Source organism: Panthera leo, chromosome F2 (genome assembly GCF_018350215.1).
Source record: "Panthera leo isolate Ple1 chromosome F2, P.leo_Ple1_pat1.1, whole genome shotgun sequence".
In the NCBI taxonomy this organism is placed as follows: Eukaryota; Metazoa; Chordata; class Mammalia; order Carnivora; family Felidae; genus Panthera; species Panthera leo.
In genome coordinates, this window is record NC_056695.1 from 47,331,130 (window position 1) to 47,345,589 (window position 14,460).

At 41.3% G+C, this 14,460-nt stretch overlaps 1 protein-coding gene across 4 annotated transcripts in view; it reads left to right on the plus strand.

Moving 5' to 3' along the window:
- Positions 1-14,460, plus strand: part of GRHL2 (grainyhead like transcription factor 2) — a 171,316-nt gene that overhangs the window by 44,255 nt on the left and 112,601 nt on the right. For all 4 annotated transcript variants that reach the window (XM_042923193.1, XM_042923194.1, XM_042923196.1 and 1 more), the window contains one exon: positions 9,979-10,174. In XM_042923193.1, coding sequence (XP_042779127.1) covers positions 9,979-10,174 — 196 coding nt within the window. The remainder of the gene's footprint in view (positions 1-9,978; positions 10,175-14,460) is intronic.

Below are 14,460 nucleotides of genomic sequence, written 5' to 3' on the forward strand. Positions count from 1 at the left end.
TTGTCTCGTTTCCTAAAATACCTAATGATTCTTAGTTGTCCCATCAACAGTGAAGAGTCTGACTACTCGTCTTTTAGAGCTGGCAAGGTTTGTCAGCCGAGCAGCGCACACTCTTCCCCGGGGTGTGCTCTTGTCTTAAGTGGAAGGAGTGGCCACAGGTGCTGAGGGTACCTGGAAGATTCCTTTGCGTTTGTACAAGTGAGGTCCAAGGGAGTAAGGTGGGGATTGAATACCTGAGAAGACTTTCCTGTTTCAAGCTGAATTCTTTTCTTTGTTCTCATTTGGGAGTTTGAAATTAACTCTAGGCATTTCACCAAGTTATTTCCCTCTCTGGTCCTAGGGCCCCCCAAAGACTAACTCCTTGTGTATTTAAGAAGCAAATGCTCTGTCTAGTTCCGCTTGGTCATGGATGCTGAAGACGCTGAGTTTTCTGGGCTCAGTGGGAAAACCAGTTCTCACTCAGTAACCCCTCCTGCACCAGAGCTGGGGTGCAGCCTTCTTGATTTTGGTTTCTCCTCTAATCCAGTCTCTTTTGCTTTCGCACTAATATTTCTGTTCCCATGATTACTTCTCCCACTTCAGGGAAACCTTTGAGATAGAAGTCCACACATAGAAGTCTTCACATAGAGATGGAAGTCTGTCCTGCAGCCTTTAAAGAGGCTTTTGTGGGTTTGTTTTGTTTTGTTTTTGTTTTTTGCTAGAGATTTGAGCCTGTTAAGTTCCTCCGAGGAACTGATTCCCTTTTTAACTTGTAAAGCTAATATGGCTTAAAAATAATTTTTTTCCTGTAGAAATGGGTTATTTTTGGTTGCTGTCTACATACAGTGTTTCTAATATGTTCTAATAATTTAATTTCTATTTTTATCATGTCAATTATTTAATATTTTTCGCAGGCCATTTAAAAACAGATGACGTCTAGCCACGTCAAACTAAAGGTGAATAAGGGGGAATTTCTACCCTTCCCCACACCCCTATTATTTATTTGTGTTGCTTGATAGGATATGCAGCCTGCAGAATATTTTAGCACCTTGGAATTCTACAAATAATTGCAACGTGTTGTCTGTGTTTTCAAGGACTGTGTAGTCTTCCCCTTTTGCACAATTTCTCTAGAACTCTGAATTTGGACATCATCTCATTTACTTCCATGTAAGAAATCCCCTGTCATGTTGCACCCTTGTAACCAGACTGTTTTCTAGTTCCCTCTTTTCAAGTGACTTTTTATTTTCTGATTGTGATAATAGAGCATAGTCGAGAATTGGCAAAAGGGAAGGATGCTTAAGAGCTCAGACTCTGGGATGCGGTTCTGGTCTAAGCTGACGGCCCTGTGACCCTGGGCAGATTACTTAGCACTTTCTGCTCAGTGTGTTCATCTGTGCAAAGGGCATTGTTACCATTCCTGACTTTAAGGCTATTGTAAGGAATAAGTGGTAACCCGTGTTTGGGGCTTAGAAAGCATATCTGGCATATGGTAGGTGCCCAGTAAGTACGTGTGACTCATTATCATTGAACACATTGATCTTTTAGGAACACTATTTGAAAAATGTAAAAATTGAGGGGCTCCTGGGTGGCTCTGTCAGTTAAATGTACAACTTCGGCCCAGGTCATGATCTCACAGTTTGTGAGTTTGAGCCCCGCCTGGGAGACTCTGCTGTCAGCACAGGGCCCACTTCAGATCCTGTCTCCCTCCCTCAACCTCTCCCCAGCTTGATCTCTCTCTTTCTCAAAAATAAATAAACATTAAAAAATATAAGTATGCAAGCAGAAGAAGCAAATAAAAACTCACCTCCAATTGTTGTTAACATTTTGAATTTTGATTTACATACACACACACAATTACCAATTTTAGTTATACCGTACATTGAGGTCTTTGCAAATTCTTTTCATTTTGTAATTCTTTCTTGTCCTCTTCCTTCCACTTTCCATTGTGATCTCTTTCTCCTTATGGTGGTTTCTAGTGCTCTATGATGTATGTGCCTTTTCTGTTTCATTATTTCCCTTATCCTCTCAGTCTCGTTTCTGGATTACTTAATAAGTGGACTCTGGGCACTAGCAAAACTGGGGCACCAATGAGAGAGAGAGAGAGAGAGAGAGAGAGAGAGAGAGAGAATGAGAGAGAGAGTAAAATTGTGGGGTAGGGGAGAAAGCAGGGAGGACGTGGGAGGGACAGGTATTATGTGTCAACCAGTTAATCAGCATATTTTGCAATGAGTATATCTAAAACGGCACTATCTTCATTTCAATAAACATAAGTTTTGTTTTATAGTTTATTGTTTTTAAAAACTATGCATTTTATGTGGCGGGAGGCATCATAATATTTTCACTGAATTAGTTGGATCCTCTCTTTTTAAAACATAACCATCATCAGTGTGAAGATTATCAGTATCACTCCAGGCTTCTGGATTCATTTCATTTCCCTTGAATTCTATCTGGATTAGGTCAAGAGTAAAGGTTACTCATTAAGAACAAGTGCTCAGTGTGGAGACTTCCTAATAAATTTCAACTCTTGCTCTAACATGGAAACTCTGTGCTATCTCTTGTGATTTGCCTCTAGCAAGGACCAAAAGGAGGGATTACTGAAGGTGGACAGCAGTGAAATGACTTAACATTGTTGGCATTTAAATCGTGACATTAATGCTGGCTAGGATGATGGGCTCATCAGTTTCCATTTGCAAGTATTACTCTGTTAATGGAGAAAAATGCCAAGACTCCAGAAGAAAGAATAATCGTCACTTCTTGAAACTTTGCTCTTAAGTCTAGGGTCTGACTATGGCTAAAGTGATTATATGCCAATAATCAGCTACAAGATATTGAAGTAGATGAAGACTAAACCCTGAGTGCTGAACACTCAGTATAAGACAAGATATTCTATGTGGAGAACAGATAATTCGTATTATCTCAAGATAAAGGCACTGTGTGTGTGTGTGAGAGAGAGAGAGAGAGAGAGAGAGAGAGAGAACAAGAAAGAGATGTGGATGGGGGGATGGAGGGGGAGATTGAAGTAGAGATTATAACATGAAATCCTGTGAATTATATAAAAACTTCATTTCTTAGAGAAAAGGAAGTGGCTTGTCCAGGGTGGAAAAATTCTTTTGCCTCCAGCTCAAGTCAATGTTGAGAATGATGGACAACAGGTAGGAGTAAAGGCCTGTGAGTTTCGGACCTTTGCTGATTGGGTTGTATTCTTCCTCTTGTTTTGCCTCAGGTCTCCATGTAAATCTGCTTGGTTTCCTAGTGATGTAGCTCACATTTAAGGAGAATAGAAGAATGAATCCTCAATTTGTTTAATTTGAAGGTGAGAATTAGGAGGTGAGAGAAAGATAGTTTAGATATGATCAATAGTTAAATTAGGTTTACAATTAAGGCAGGGTTCCCGGGTGGCTCAGTCCACTGAGCAGCCGGCTTTACAGCTCAGGTCATGATACTATGGTTGGTGAGTTGGGGTGGGGGGGGGGGGACGGGGGGGGGGGGGGCGCGTCAGGCTCCGAGCTGACAGCCCTGAGCCTGGAGCCTGCTTCAGAGTCTGTGTCTCCTTCTCTCCCTATCCCTCCCTTGCTCATGCTCTGTCTCTCAAAAATGAATAAACATTAAAAAAAATTAAATTTACAATTAAGGCAACTTACATTTGTGTAGCACTTTTTTTTTTTAATGTTTATTTATTTTTGAGAGAGAGAGAGAGAGAGAGAGAGAGAGAGAGTGAGAGAGAGAGAGAGAGAGAGAGGGAACATGAATGGGGGAAGGGCAGAGAGAGAGGGAGACACAGAATCTGAAACAGGCTCCAGGCTCTGAGCTGTCAGCACAGAGCCTGATGCGGGTCTCGAACCCACAAACCGTGAGATCATGACCTGAGCCGAAGTCAGACACCCAACCATCTGAGCCACCCAGACCCCCCTTGTGTAGCACTTTATAGCTCACCATCAACTTTACAAATATGCTATACGTTGATTTTATGAAAACATGAAAAATCCAGCTCCTGTCCTTCCCCCATTCCCTTTATAGTACTTGAAACTACAACTTATATATACGGAAGTGTTCCAGGAAGACGATTCCATTGGGCTGCAATACGGATTGAAGAGGGGAAACTTGAAGGACGGGGAGACTAGCTGGAGGTGTGAAGAGATAGGACTTAAAGCTGGGATGATGGATATGGTAACTGACTCTGTATAAGGGACAAAGAGAACTAACAAGAGCCAGCATGTACATTGCTTTTACCCTGCGTCTGTACTTAATTCTGACAGAAATACTAGGGAATGCAGATTATTTTACTTCATTTGAAGTATATCTCAGTTTTACAGGTGAGGAAACTGATGCCCAGAAAGATGAACTTGTCCAGGGTTATACAGCTAGTAAGTAGTGCAGCCAGGATTCGTACCCAGGCAATATGGTACTGAGTGTATCTTTTCAACCAGTACAAAAGACTTGCTTCTAGACGACCAGGGACAGACGATGGCGAGGAGTGCCCGGCTGAGAAGTGATGATTAGCTTCGTTTTGGACCTGTTGAGTTTAAGTTGACAACAGAGCATCCGAGCAGAAAGTGCAGAACTGGGTCTCTGGCAATACACATGTGTTTGTCATTGAGGTAGAAGATCAGTGAAAGTCAGTAGAATCAACAGTGGACATAAAAGAGAGAAGCCTTCAGGATCATATAAAAGGAGAATTGAGGTGGAATACAAACTGGGAAAGAATGGCCGCAGAGGAGAACCACTCTCCCACTGTCTTGGAAACCAGGCAAGGCAGGATTCTACAGATGTAAGAGATGGCTGAGAAAATTCAAGGAGATTAAAAACTGAAAACAGACTGTTGGATTTTGAACAGAGGTCACTGATAGAATCAGTTCTAAAGAGAAGTCATACTAATAATATCATTATATATTATTATATTACTGTTCATAAACTATTATTTCTTGAACTATTTATCTGTAATGTGCCAGGCACTTCATTTATAAATATCCGGGTTATTCCTTCAGAACAGCTTTAAAAGATGGATATCATGTTCCAGACGAAAAAAACGGAAGCTCAAAGAAGGAAACTAACTCATCTAAATTCAATAATTGACAACACTGAAATGAAAACTGAGATTTAGGGACTCCTGGGTGACTCAGGCAATTGAGTGTTGAGCGTCCAACTTCAGCTTAGATCATGCATGGATCCCATGGTTTGTGAGCTCAAGCCCCACTATGGGCTCGCTGCTCTCAGTGCAGAGCCCGCTTCGGATCCCCTGTCCTCCTCTCCCTCCTCCTCCCCCACTCACTCTCTTTCTCTCAAAGATAAATAAACATTAAAAAAAAAAAAACACCACAAAAAAAAACTGAGATTTATTCAAATCTGAGATTTATCCAAAACCATCCTCCCTCTGGATTGAGAACCCCTCCCACAACAAAGTAAACCAAAACAAAAAAGACAAAAATCAGTGTTCTCCCAAGAGTTATGAAAGAAACGGAGGGTGAGAAATGGATCAAAAGTGATAATTTGTGTGACTATGTCACGTCCTCAGTTTTGTTTGGGGTCTGAAGTGACATGGGTTTGTGTCTGGATTTATTGGCCATCACTACACATCTTTTTAGAAGGTAAAGATATTCATTCGCTGTTGCGTGTGCTTCTCCCTAGCACGGCATTCCTGCATTAGACTCTTGGTAATGCTTGTGGGGGTTGGTAGATTGCCTCTGGCAGAATGTGATCTGGAGCTTTTCCCGACTCCTCCCTGTGATCTCAGTCTCCCGTCGCATGACTGCCCCACCCCTTTCGCTGCTTCCGCTGATGACTCATTTTAACTGTTCTCCCAGCATCCACAAAGCAAAGTAGTGGCTTGAAGAAAAAAATGAGCACAGGTATATGTGCGATCTAACACTGCCTTTAGCCTGGCTGTGAATGCTGTCAGGTATTAAACTAAACTTCTCTCCAAAGAAGGCCCAGGGATCAAGTTTATAGTTGCTGTTTACAGTTCTGTGTTTGAGGCTACCCAGAACATGCCGTACCAACAGCTACAAAGAGACTATTTTCAAAAGTTGACCAGAGCTGCAGGAGAACTGCCCTTCCAAAAGAACAATGAGGAAAGTCAGCTTCAGAGTTACCAAACTTCGGTAAAATCTGCTCTGTGAAACTTTTCCTTTCTTTACGAGTCTGCATCTTTGCTCAGTGTACCAGTGATCTGTTTTTATTAAACCAGGCTTTGTTCAACAATGTTCTGTACCAGAGAGATTATAATCTATGAAGCCAAAAAACAAAGTCATTCCTCAGTTATAGGAAAGACCATAAAAAGGCTCCTTTGGCCATCAAAATGTGAAAAGAGCCAGCTAGTAAAGTGCTTTCCCAGGATATTTCTTTCCACGAATCATGTAAGGATTCATCAACCGTTTCATCATAGGGGAAAGGCTGATGAGTCTAAATTTATTTATTTATTTATTTTTTTTAAATTTTTTTTTAACGTTTATTTATTTTTGAGACAGAGAGAGACAGGGCATGAACAGGGGAGGGGCAGAGAGAGAGGGAGACACAGAATCCGAAACAGGCTCCAGGCTCTGAGCTGTCAGCACAGAGCCCGATGCGGGGCTCAAACTCACGGACCATGAGATCATGACCTGAGCCGAAGTCGGACGCTTAACCGACCAAGCCACCCAGGCGCCCCGATGAGTCTAAATTTATGAGTGAAAATTTGTGCTAGGAACCAATGAAGTCGGCAATCCAGAAGACCCGGGAGGAGGGAGGAGGGAGGAGGGAGGAGGGAGGAGGGAGGAGGAAGGAGGGATATTAAGAAGGAAGGCTGGAAGAAAAATCTCTCCAGTGAATCAGGACACCACTTAGTGTAAACTAAGAGTTGGCTCTTACCCTTCAGCCTGGCACTTCCTGTTAAGTTTTGGAAATTAGCCAGTGTTGTAATTAACACCTTTCTCCTCCCAGCAATGTATGCTTCTCTCAGTCATCAAAGAGAGTATGATCCAAATCTTTTTCAATGATGAGGTCACTGCGAATAACATGAAGCTCTTCATTCATTCCTGTAGGACTGAGCATTTTAGGTGTTTAAGCATTTAAGTGAGTGTGATGGCTGGACCCTGCTGGACACAGATTAGGTTTCAGAATTTGCTGCTTCGTCCTCTAAGTGGTGGAATCAGCCAGGGTGGTCCCAGCTGAACAACCTTGGAAGAGGTGATGGTGGCATTGCCACATCTGGGCTCATCACCTCCGCACTCTTGATTCTCCCCAGAGACCTCATTTCCTGTAGTGACAGACCCTTAAGTTGTCACCAACATTTCTGTCCCCAAATCCAACCATATCCTATGTAAGTTAGTAATTTTTGCAACACGAAAATGCTATTTTAGTATTAGATTCGAAAGTATAAATTTTTCTAGCGGACTCCAAAATGAATACAAGTGAGCTCCTTTTGTCAGAAAATTCCATTATATTGAATTACCAAAATATTCTTCACTTTAAAAAATATTTCCCATATCTGCCCATTTCAACATTGACCAACACATTCCCTCCCTTCAGGTCTTTGTAGACACTTTAGTTCCTCCTCGATCCTCCGAATAGGTTGGTCTCCTCTGTCATGCACCCTTTCTCGGGCTCATCGCTCTTTTAATGCTGGTATTTTCTCTCCTCCACTGGACTGCAAGCTGTGTGGGCAACGGGACGGGGTCTGTTTTGTTTGTCACTGCATCCTCAACGACTGGCGTAAGGCCTGGCATCCACTAAGTTCTCAATAAACACTTCCCTCTAATTAATGATTATCTTTAACACTTTTTTAAAAAAAAGTTTATTTATTTATTTTGCAAGAGAAAGAGCGTGCGAGTGGGTGAAGGACAGAGAGGGAGGGAGAGGGAGAGAGAGAATCCCTCTGACAGCGCAGCTCGATCCCACGACCCTGAGATCGTGACGTGAGCCAAAATCAAGAGTCAGACGCTTAACAGACCAAGCATCCCAGGTGCTCCTATCTTTAACACTTTTAAATTATAATTGACTTTTCCAAAAATTGGTGCACCTAGAAACTTTACAGGAACAATGAACGGTGCACTGATTGTAGTACGCGTTATTTGTATAGCAGTGTGCTGTTTACAAAGCTCTATTTTATCCATTTTTTATCTGCTTCTCACAGTCACATTGTGCGGTAAGTAGGGTGGGCATTGCTGTCTTTATTTAAGGCACGGAAAGCTGAAACTCAGACAGTTTTCTACCTCTGTAAATGGTGGGCAAGGACTCCCTTCCAGCACCCATGCCAGTCCACGCCACCACACTGCCTGATGGTTCGTAAACCCTTCCACCAGGGTTTTTCTCCTTTACTTCCAGATACACCAGTTTACCATTTTAATCCACTTCATTTGCAGTTGGGTCAGCATCCCTTCTTTCTTCCCAGCCAGTTGTTTTGCCAAACCACCAAAGTAGAGTTGAAATCAGGGGCCTGGAGACTATCTAGCCTAGAATTCCACTCTGCTAAATGTGGATTTCCCACCCTTACTCCCCGATAGATCTTACCAATGACAGTGTCATTTTCTGATCTTACACCAGTGCGTGGCAGCACGTCAACACAGAAAGGGCCCTCAGCACAGCCTTTGTCGAGAGTGCGCAACGTTTCTCTCTCACAAAGTGAGCTGAAAGACCATCTACCATTGGAAGGTCCTGCAGGAGTGTCAGCCAAAAGGTACACCCTCTTTTCGAATTGCGCGACCATAGAGGACCCACGGTGGCTAAATTTCCATCTGTTAATCCAGGTGTTGCCCTCACCAGTCTTGTTGCTTGTCCATGTTATTATGTGTTACAGCTGTTATTGAAATACAATATGTCATCCTTATATTTTGGTTCTGTTTCAATGAGCAAACGACAGAGGGCCAGAAGACAAGTGCCAAAGCCTTTCTGGGCTCCTGTAGCTTGACAACTGGGGTCCTGGCCCAGGGAGCTGCGGAGGACTGTCATGGTATTTGGGTGTTTGAGTCACTGTCACATCCTCTCTAAGAAATTACCGTGTCAATTACCAAGTTTGGCTTGGTTAGGGTTGATAAATGACTCCAATCCCTTTCTGTCTCTTGAAAATTCTCCAGGGGCACCGAGGTGGCTCAGTCGGTTAAGTGTCCGATTTCGGCTCAGGTCATGATCTCACGGTTCGTGGATTTGAGCCCCACATCACTCTCTGTGCTGACAGCTTAGAGCCTGGAGCCTGCTTTGACTTCTGTGTCTCCCTCTGCCTCTGCCCCTACCTCACTTGCACTCTGTCTCTCTTGCTCTCAAAAATAAACGTTAAAAAAAATTTTTTTTTTAATTCTCCATATACTCTACTCACCTTCCATGAGGATTTTATAACCGGGAACTTCTATGTCATCGAAATATGGTAGGATCCTGTGGCCACCCAGGGTTCACATGGAGTCTGTGTCATTACTGTTGCTTCGTATGGGTATTACGCAGCGTGTCTACAATATGTCTTATTTACAAAGTAGCTTATACTGCCATTTCAATGAAGAGATGTGGACTGGTGTATAATTTGCAAGCCATTTCATTTTTTTTAATGTTTAAACAAAAACTTTTTTAATATGAAATTTATTGTCAAATTGGTGCAAACCATTTCAAATGTAGATTCAACCAGATAAAAGTTTTTAGTCATCGTTAACGTATTGATTCCATTTAATGCATTGCACATATCTATTTACAATTAGAACTCAGAGGTTTAAATGAAACCTGCTTCCTTGCACAGTCACACGCATTCTAATATTCCTTAATAAAGAGCAATCAAATAAAAATGATTTGGCTCCTAGAATGCCAGAAGATGAAAAGCCCAAGTGCGAAGAGGCTCAACTTAATCCTCATACAACCTTGTAAAGACCATTATTAGTTCTCAGGGGCCTAGGGGCTTTATAAATGCAATGTGGCAGCCGCTTTAGTGTTAACCTGCCCTTCTCCACTCTGGGGGAGTGCAAATTAACCATGTAATGTATGTAAATTTGGTGGAAAAGGGATCATTTCTCTGATAATGAACCTCACATTTCTCTTGCTTTCAAGTACAAAACGACTGGTGGCCTTAGTGCCCATGCCCAGCGACCCTCCGTTCAATACCCGAAGAGCCTACACCAGTGAAGATGAAGCCTGGAAGTCGTATTTGGAGAATCCCCTGACGGCAGCCACCAAGGCGATGATGAGCATTAATGGTGACGAGGACAGTGCTGCTGCCCTGGGTCTGCTGTACGACTACTACAAGGTAGACCCCGCAGCCCTGCCTGCTCCTCTTCAGGTCCCCAGAGAACGCCCCCCCCCCCCCCCCCCCCCCCGGTTGGTGGGAGGAGTGGAGAGAACTTACTAGTTCCGAGGTCACATTGGAACTCAGCCTGTTCTGTTCTCCTTGCCTCCCTGCTTTCCCATCACTGGAGCAGAACTTCACCACCCACCCACAGGAAGTTTTCAGTTGGGGATAATGACTTCTGTGGCCTCTGTTCACATGCATGTAACTCCTACTTCATACCATATTGCAAATACTTCCTTGCTGCCATTTTCACTTTATGATTTTTGGTCAATAAAAAGATGACAGGGGCGCCTGGCTGGCTCAGTCTGTAGAGCAAGTGACTCGATCTCAGGGTTGTTAGTTCAAGCCCCACGCTGGGCATAGAGATTACTTAAAAAAAAATTGCATTGAGTGCTATACTGTAATTTAGCCATCACTCAGTTTTTGGGCCTTTAGGTTGCTTTTAGATTTCTCTAAATAATAATTATTATATATAATATATAATATATATAAATATATAAATATATATAAATATATAAAATATATATTATAAATTATATATACATAAAATTATAGACACTATATAAAAATTATATATATTTTATATATAAATATATAAATATATAAATATAATATAATAATATTATAATTATTAAAAATAATAGAAACATTTTCTTTTTAATTTAAGTTCAAATTAGTTAACATACAGTGTGGTCTTTGCTTCAGTGATTCATCTCTTACATATGACACCCAGTGCTCATCCCAGAAAGTGCCCTCCTTAATGCCCATTTGGAGTTTCTAGATTTATTGATAATTTTAGTTTTATGAAAGGAATATTCCAATGAGTGCTTTTGCAGCAATTCCAAAACCCACTTTTGTTATAACCCTTGTTTCCATGTGTTTTGATGGGCACTAAATATTTATTTAGAAAAATCCTTGAAACAAAATGAATGTAATTCACTTACCTTACAAAAATACCTGCCGTGTAATACCTTAAAATAGGACTATTTCAGGAAACAAAACAGGAAACAGTGGTCTGTTTCTTACGAAGGGATGACCAGTTCCCTTAGCGCTGGTGAAGTGTAAAAAATCAACAAGTATTTACCGAATGAGAAGATTTACTGCCAGCTTTGATTGTAAACACCGTTCCTGTGTAGGCTGGGAATTGGCACAAAGGTGACAATGGCTGTGTTTATGTTGCTAGTCGGGCACAGTGAACGCTTTATTTTTGAACAAGAACTGAATCCCCGCCCCTGCCCCCTCCCATCATGAGATCACCCAAGAGGAACAATTTTCCTTTTAGTTAGCTTTAATCTCTTCCTCTTTTCCTCCCTGTTTCTTGCTCTCTGTGTCCTTCCAGCTCTCCACTTTTGCACATTGTGTTGTTTCCTTTCTCTGTCCTAAACCAGAGTTCTCATACTCTCCAAAGATCTCCCACCATGAAGAGTGACCCTGATGTAATCACTTGGGTCATTACAGCTTCCTTTTATAACTATATTAAGTTAACATGTTGATAGTTTGGTAAGACATTGAAGAACTATACTAAGAAATGTCTTGAAGTAATATATTCTGATTTTTTACAAATAGATTTTATTCCATCCCGTTGTGGTGGACGTCATTTCAGATAGCTGTATTAGATGGCAATTCCTTTGTATTGATGAAAAGAGAAATATACCTCAAAACCAAATAATTAGTAATTTATAAAAGCAATGTATTTTATTTCCCATAGGTTCAGAGGATAATTATTAGTAAATGTGGTACCTAGTTACATCTCCTCTTGCATATTCTTAATATTTAAAGGAAAGTTGAAACATTGCTGTCTGTAAATATGTTGAGATGTAGAGTAAGGATTTTACATAAAACTCAATTTGTTGTCAAGTCTATAACTCTACTGAATTAACATTTTCCTGATTAATTTATTAATTTAGGATATAAACATTTTTTAAATGTTTTTATTTATTTTTGAGAGAGAGAGAGTGCATGTGCAAGCGGGGGAGGGGTAGAGACAGAGAAGGAGACACAGAATCTGAAGCAGGTTCCAGACTCTGAGCTGTCAGCGCAGAGCCTGGCGCGGGGCTCGAACTCACAAACCACGAGATCATGACCTGAGCTGAAGTCGGACGCTCAACCGCCTCAGCGACCCAGGCGCCCCTAGGATATAAAACTTTGAAATAAGATGGTTTCTGAGACTGTGTGGACAAGTAGAGTTACATGGCTCCCTTTATGTCACACAAGCTTGATTATGTTTTTGCTTGAAACATTTTAAACGTTGAAGAATTAGTCTTGTTTCCCAAAACTGTGCCCAAGTGGTCATTTTCAGGCCTGAGATCTCTGACATTCACAACTTATATATGCTGGTATTAAAGATTAACAGAGTTAAATCTACTCTGAGGATAGACCTTCTTTCTGTATAAAGTAAAATATTAATGAAAAAAAAGAGATTCTGTTTTTTGAGTTGTAAGCTGTGGAAAGTTAAATTATTGTAACAATTTGCCTCCGTTTTGTCACTTAAATTTGATAGATTTTTTTTTATACTGCTTTGGAAGTGCTAATAGATTCTTTTTTGTAAAATACACCATTTTTCCTCATTGCTAAGGTTGGACCGCATCACCCCTCAAGGGACAGTAGTGGGCTTTGTCACATAGAGGAGTGTGTGATACCCAGCAGGCACTCAAGAAATGGTGATCCCTGTCCTTGGAAACTGCAAAGGCATATCTTGGTATAATAGTTCACACATTTCAAAGTCTTTTCCTGTACATTTTTAAACTGTCACCATAGGATCACTGCAGTGAAGCCCATCAGGTTTTATATTTTATACTTCAAGCAACTAAGTGGGATTTATTCAAGGTCAAAAGACAATCCTGTAAATTTCCTAATATCCATTCTATTACACTGTCTGTATTAGTCTGAGGGGCTGCCATAACAGAATTCCACAGACTGTGTAGCTTAAACAACAGAAACTTATTTTCTCAGTTCCGGGGGCTGGAAGTCCAAGATCAAGGGGCTGGCAGGCTTGATTTCCGGTGAGGCCTCTCTTCCTTCCTGACTTGCAGATGGCTGCCTTCTGGCTGTGTCCTCATATGGCCTTTTCTCTCTGTGTATTTCTTTGTGGTCTCTTCTTTTTCTTATAAGGACATCAGTCTTATTGGTCTAGGGCCCCGCTGTTATGGCCTCATTTAACCTTAATTACCTCCTGCAAAGCCTGTCTCCAAATACAGTCACGTTGAGAGTTAGGGCTTCAACACATAAACTTTGAGGGGAAACCATTCATTCAGTTCATAACACTGTCCACCACTAGAAATTGCCTTTTTTTTTTTAAATGTTAATTTTATTTTTGAGAGAGAGAGAGAGAGAGAGAGACAGAGTGCGAGCAGGGGAGAGGCAGAGAGAGAGGGAGACACTGATCCGAAGCAGGCTTCATGCTCTGAGCTGTCAGTGCAGAGCCTGCTGTGGGGCTTGAACTCATGAACCATAAGATAATGACCTGAGCAGAAGTCAGATGTGTAACTGACTGAGCCAACTAGGTGCCCCAGAAATTGCCTTTTTTTGAACCCCATTTAAACATGGGTTCAAATTTTTAAAAATCCATTCAAAGCTTATTAGATGGGATTTATTAAAAATAACCAAATTGCAGGGCACCTGAATGGCTCAGTCGGTTAAGCATCTGGATTCAGCTCAGGTCATGATCTCACGGTTTGTGGGTTCAAGCCCCACATTGGGCTCTGTGCTGACAGCTTAGAGCCTGGAGTCTCTTTCAGATTGTCTCCCTCTCTCTGCCCCTTCCCTGCTCACACACACTCTCTCTCAAAAATAAATAAACATTAAAAAAAATTTAAAAAAATAACCAAATTGCTAGAATTCTCAAAATTTAGGGGCTCAGATATTAGCCTAGTTTTATATCCAGTTCAAGCTACTTATCAATAGCAGCTCCAAAGTCAAGTGTGAACTTTTGATGAATTTCAGGCATGACAGAAAAACATAACAGATTCCATTAGTTAGTTAATTTTAAAAGTGGTTTGACTCACTTTATCTTCATTCTCCCCTGAAGGAGCTGGTGGTTCATATTTATCTGATTCCAGCTCTATGAAAATAGCTTCTTTGGCTAGTTGGTTCCTAACTGTTCTGTTGACTGTAGAGTGCTGGAAACCAGTCTGTTGACTGGCTTGTTTGTCCATTTATATAGCCACCTATTTATCTATCCGTCCATCTGCATATCCATTTGTCTGTCCATCCATCCATCCATCCATCCATCCATCCAACAAATT